Source organism: Erpetoichthys calabaricus, chromosome 10, assembly GCF_900747795.2.
Source record: "Erpetoichthys calabaricus chromosome 10, fErpCal1.3, whole genome shotgun sequence".
NCBI lineage: Eukaryota > Metazoa > Chordata > Cladistia > Polypteriformes > Polypteridae > Erpetoichthys > Erpetoichthys calabaricus.
The window spans coordinates 164,948,887-164,954,886 of NC_041403.2; the positions used below are offsets into that span (position 1 = coordinate 164,948,887).

Consider the following 6,000-nt stretch of genomic DNA (forward strand, 5'->3'; position numbering starts at 1 on the left):
CAGCACTTACTGCCTCACATTAAACAGGCCGTGGTTCACATCCCGGGTCCTCCCTGCATGGAACTTGCATGCTCTCCTCATGTCTGCTTTGGTTTCCTCCAGGCACTCTGGTTTCTTGAGTGGATTACTGATACCAAACTGGCCCCAGTGTATGTGTGTTTACCCTGTCCAAGGATGGTTTCTGCCTTAATGGGATAGGTTCCAGCTTCCCCGCAAGCCAGCTTAGGAAGAAGCAGGTCTGGATAATTAATCTATATATACATGTAAAAGTCAATGTACGGCGGCACGGTGGCGCAGTGGGTAGCGCTGCTGCCTCGCAGTTGGGAGATCTGGGGACCTGGGTTCGATTCCCGGGTCCTCCCTGCGTGGAGTTTGCATGTTCTCCCCGTGTCTGCGTGGGTTTCCTCCGGGCGCTCCGGTTTCCTCCCACATTCCAAAGACATGCAGGTTAGGTGGATTGGCGATTCTAAATTGGCCCTAGTGTGTGCTTGGTGTGTGGGTGTGTTTGTGTGTGTCCTGTGGTGGGTTGGCACCCTGCCCAGGATTGTTTCCTGCCTTGTGCCCTGTGTTGGCTGGGATTGGCTCCAGCAGACCCCTGTGACCCTGTGTTCGGATTCAGCGGGTTGGAAAATGGATGGATGGAAGTCAATGTACTGTATGTCTGTGTGCGTTTGTTCCAGCAACACTTCCGAACGATTTTGATGAAACTTGGTACACCTGTTTCTCATTGGTCGACTAAAAATACTGTAGAGTGAAATCAACCCTAACCCACCCCCTTTCTGGGTAGGGTGGGAGGTGGGTCGTGGGAATGGATTGATGAATGAACAAATGAAAATCGGCTACGAACAAACTTCGGTGACTTTTTCAGTTTATCAGTGAATGTGATTTCAGTTGGGACTTGCGAGTTTAGTAACATTTTTGTTTGTATTTGTCTATTAACGTGTTTGATAAAGTGTTTATTACTTTCCTTTAGCTATTTTTAAACTTTGCTATTTTAATTAAGTGTATCATTTGTTTTGATAACAAAAGACCAGGCAACGCCAGGTACTCAGCTAGTGAATGGATAGAATCTGAAAAAAACAAAAAAGAGTTTTAAACCTTACAAAGGAAGCCAATTAAACGTCAGGCAAAACATGTCTACTCCATTAGTAGCAGTCATTGGTTACTAATTAGGGAAGCTGCTGGAACGAAAAACTTGAAGACACTGAGGCCCTCCAATATCTGAGTTTGACAGCCCTGGTTTGGAGTAAAAAGTTAACCAGTTGGCTTGATATGGGCAGAAAATCCAAGCAGCCATGGACAAAGTGTCCACAGTCCACAAATTCGAACCCTGGCCACTGTAGTTTTAATGCAGCGGTGCTAACTCGTATGCTACAAAGCCACCACCGGCAAGTATGTGCAAATGACTGCATACAACAGGGAGGTCAAACTCAGTTCCTAGAGGGTCACAGTTGCTGCAAATTTTCACCTTCTCCATTAATAACCCATCACTAATGACAATGGAACACACTATACTGCCTTGACTTTAACGGACGTCCATTATAATTACTACATTTTTTCTTTAACAAGCAGCCAAACAATAATGGGATGCAAAGTGAGCCAAAAGATGACTAGACTCACTTAGATGTCATTAGCACCCGTATCCTTTATACAATATCCGCCTAAACAAAATACCTCAATAGCCAAAAATGAAGGTTTGCGAAATATAAATGTGATTAACTAATTAATTACATAATGATCTGCCTTTGGGCACTAAATATTTAGATGGTGATAAAACAGAAAATCAGTTTTGGAAATGAAGGTGCGGCAGAATGAGAACGCTAACCCGCCATAAAATGAAGCAATGTGCTTCATTGATAGCTTAGTTGGAGTGAAAATGGTGTCCCTCAAGGACTGTTTGAGACCCCCTGAGTGTGTTGGTCATCTGTTGGCTTGCTTTGTATAACTAAAAATAAATAAATTAAAAATTAGCAAGTCAATCATAATCAATACATGTGTGTTATGTTAAATTATAGCAACAGTAACTCGTTGCTAAGTAAGAAAGGGGCTGGAATGAAAACCTGCAGCCCTTCAGGATCTGGGTTTGATAGCCCCGGTGACAGACCTACATTTTTGGGGGTCCTGAAACTTAAACTGTTTTGGGGGCCCCTTTGTAACTAGCAACAAGGTCTGGGTGACCGCAGATATCTTCTTCAGTGAGGTTGACCCACAACAGACCACAAATTGTTAAAAAATTTAAAAAAACAGGAAATTAGTTGGTGGCCCTCAAGGACTGTTTGAAACCCCCGAGATTGTTGCTCATCTGTCGGCTTGCTTTCTATCTCCTTATTGTTTAAGAAAAGAAAAACAAGTAAGCATCCATCCATTATCCAACCCGCTATATCCTAATACAGGGTCACGGGGGTCCGCTGGAGCCAATCCCAGCCAGCACAGGGTGCAAGGCAGGAACAAACCCCGGGCAGGGCGCCTGCCCATCGCAGGGCACACGCATACACACATCAGGCACACACTAGGGACAATTTAGGATCGCCAATGCACCGAACCTGCATGTCTTTGGATTGTGGGAGGAAACCTACGCAGACACGAGGAGAACATGCAAATTCCACGCAGGGAGGTCCCGGGAAGCAAACCCCGGTCTCTTTACTGCGAGGGAGCAGCGCTACCACTGCGCCACCATGCCGCCCACAACAACTAAGCAAGTCAATCATAATTAATTCATGTGTGTTATTTTAAAATTATTTCAAACTGGCAGCAATAACTTGTTGCTAATTAAGAAAGTGGCTGGAATGAAAACCTGTGGCCCTCCAGGATCCAAGTTTGATAGCCCCAGTGGTGGATCTACACTTTTGGGCCCCCTTTGCTACCAGTAATGAGGGCTGGGTAATCACGGTTATCTTCTTCAATGGGGTTGTCCCACGATAGACCAGAAATTGGAAATTAGTTAAAGTGGTGGCCCTCAAGGACTATTTGAGACCCTTGAGATTGTTGCCTGTCTGTTGGCTTCCTTTGTACCTCCTTACTGTTTAAGGGGGGGGGGGGGGGGAGACAAGTCAATCATGATCAAAGCATGGTATGTGTGGAGTGGTGGCTCTGTGCTGTTATCGGGAAGGCTGCCTGTTCAAATCCTGCTACTGCTGGAAAGGATCCTACTCTGTTGGGCCCCCTAACCTGAAAATTGCTCCAGGGGCTGCTGTGCAATGGCTGACTCTGTGTTCTGACCACCAAGGGTAATACGAAAAAACAACTTCCCCTCGAAGACTAAAAAAAGGTATATTAAAAATATGTATTTTTTCAATTCGCAATAGCCTTGTTGCCAATTGAGAATGTGGCTGAAACATAAACCGACAGCCGTCCAGTATCTGAGTTTGACAGCCCCAGTGGGGGACCTTAAGCTTGAACTGTCATGAGGGCTCCTTTGTAACCAGCACTGAGGTCTGGGTAGCCACGTTAATCTTCTTCAAAGGGTTTGTTCCACGACAGATCCCCACAAATATAAGCATTATATGTAGCAGTTTTATAAAAACCCTTCTCATACAGTAAACACCCAAAACTTGTATGCAATGTGGACTAAAGTTACAGGGATTGAGGGCCCTGAAGTTTAAGCTTCATAGTTGATGCGCCCCTGGAGAGCTGTGGTTTGGAGTAGAGAATCGGTTCTTGTTTACTAAACGGACGGCTAGTATCCTTTTCTGTCATCGTGACGCAAATCGGATTTTCGTTTTTAACATTAGGCACCCAAAGGAGACATTAACACCACGGCCCTATAGGCAGCTATGCTCCACACCCACTAACTTTAAGGTTAGTATTTGTGGTTGTGATAGGTCAGTCTAAGAAACCTTACAAAAGACAGACAATTAAACGACAGGCAAAACATGTCTGCTCCATACAGCAGTAATTGGTTTCTAATTAGGAAGGTGACTGGAACGAAGGACACGGAGACCCCAAAGATCGGAGTTTGACAGCAACCTGCCTCTAAGGCAGACCGCTTCGCCATGCTGACAGGTTCGATTCAATATTGAATTTACTCTTAGGAGGCTATTCTCACAAGTCAGGATCGTATCGCAGACACTTAAAAATATCAATAGTTAAAAAGAAAACAACAAAATCACCGCATTGGACTCACATGGGAGGTGAACGAAGTGCGCTGTGCCGCTCCGATCCCGATCGTGTAGGATGGAAGTTTGTTTCCACGCCAAACATGTAATACTTCTACCGCACGTTTGCAAAAACAAAAAAAAAACGACTTTCGATATTTAAAGTGCTTCCGAGGCAGCTGGTAAAACAAGCGCTGTATCTCCAGGCGGCTCAATCCAGAATCAGGTGACATGGTGGTGGGCGGCTTAACCGCGACTCGTCCGTCACTCCAGAATGAGACGAGAGGCGCACGACGACTTCACCCGCGCCCGCGAAATCGTGCTTCACCTTCGCGTTCCCGTTCCCGCTGGCGGGAAGCCGTGCTTCTCACACATATTTTTTTTTTCCCACCCCTGCCCTTCTTGGCGGTTTTCGACCGGTTGACGCGTCGCCCGCTCCGCACGTTGTTTTTCTTGACAGCGGCACACCTCCGACTCGCAGCTCTCTTACCTTTAATGCTGATTCCCAGCCCTCCGACATCCTGCTTGACGACTCTCACGGTGCGCTTGGAGTTGGCTATCGAGTCGGGGATCGGAGAGCTCGAGCCCGAGTGTGCAGCTTCCCCGTTCACTGTCCCCGCTGTTGCGGCGGGACTGCCGCTGCTGCTGCTGCTCACCGGCGGTTCTGTAGTGCCTTTCTCCGGACTCACCGTTAGAGTCTCTTCGCTGAGGCTGGCGAGAACCCGCACCCAGCGGTCAGCGGTGGTCCGGAGCTCCAGCAGCCCGCTCTTGTGCGCTTTCATGCCGGCAGCCATGTTCAGAACATTCCTGGAGTGACTGAGCGAGTAAGTAAGTAAGTACGTGGGTGAGTGAGTGCGCTGCCGCTCGCCACACTGGCCTGGCAGAGTGAGGGAGCGAGCGTGAGGGGGGCTGCGCCGTGTGGGACGGGGCTTGGGGGGCGGGCGCGCGCGGGTGAGATGCCAGGGCACGGCGGAGTCCTCCCCTCCCCTCCCCCAGATCTCTCCCGCTGTTCTGAGCCTTCCCACGCTGCGCTTCATTCTGCACAACGCGCTGGCTTCTTGCCCAAGTTTGGCACATGAATGTTACGTGGGTGCCTCTCTCGGTTTAACCCCCCCTACCGACTCTTTTATTATAATGAAACGGACGGTAAACGGTTTATTTCTGATCCTCAACTTTTCGGTTCACCTTTTTTTTTTTCCCCATAAAGTTGTCAGATTGTGCTTCAGCCTTTCACTTGTAATTGTCGCCCGCACATTGTGCTTCATTCTGAAAGGTCCCCTCATACAGTATTTCTGTTTTTGCTTTCCCAAGTGCGCTGACCACCCCGATCGCGATCCGAGAGGATCATTCAAACCTGCGAAGTAAATCAGGGCGCCTTTGCACAAGTCGGACCTGAAAGTTGTGCCTGCAGATTTGTATGCAAAGCACACTTTGTAGCTGTCTGCACTTGTGCTGAACTTTCAGCCGAGTCTCCAAGGGTGGCCGCCATCAGCCTTCTGGCATGCTGTCCCCCTGAATGTGCACAGCCGTTTTACTGCATCATTGAATTAAAAAAAAAAAAAAAATCAGATGCGTTGACTCTTTCATTTTTAACAATAAAAAAAAAATTCACCCCACTATTCTATCGCAAGGAATTTAATGGAAGCAGAATAACATATCTTGTCCAATTGTGCTACGCTTCTTAATTATTCTCAACATTTATGTTGTGCTTTACACAGTGAAGCCATCACTAATGTGTAGCATTCCACCTGGATGAGGTGATGGCAGCCATTTTGCGCCAGTACATTTGCCACACAGGGCAGTCGTAACAGTGTTATAGACCCCCTGGCAAATCAGTGCACTAGGCCCCCTACCTACACAACCACTCAGCAAGTCACAGCATACATAGATTAGTATGGGGCCCCTA

General features: G+C 47.4%; 1 protein-coding gene across 1 annotated transcript in view; it reads right to left on the minus strand.

Moving 5' to 3' along the window:
* Window positions 1-5,003, minus strand: part of snta1 (syntrophin, alpha 1) — a 69,016-nt gene extending 64,013 nt beyond the window's left edge. Inside the window, exon 1 of the mRNA XM_028812392.2 lies at window positions 4,585-5,003. Coding sequence (XP_028668225.2) covers window positions 4,585-4,888 — 304 coding nt within the window. The 5' untranslated portion in view covers window positions 4,889-5,003. The remainder of the gene's footprint in view (window positions 1-4,584) is intronic.
* Between the last annotated feature and the right edge of the window lie 997 nt (window positions 5,004-6,000).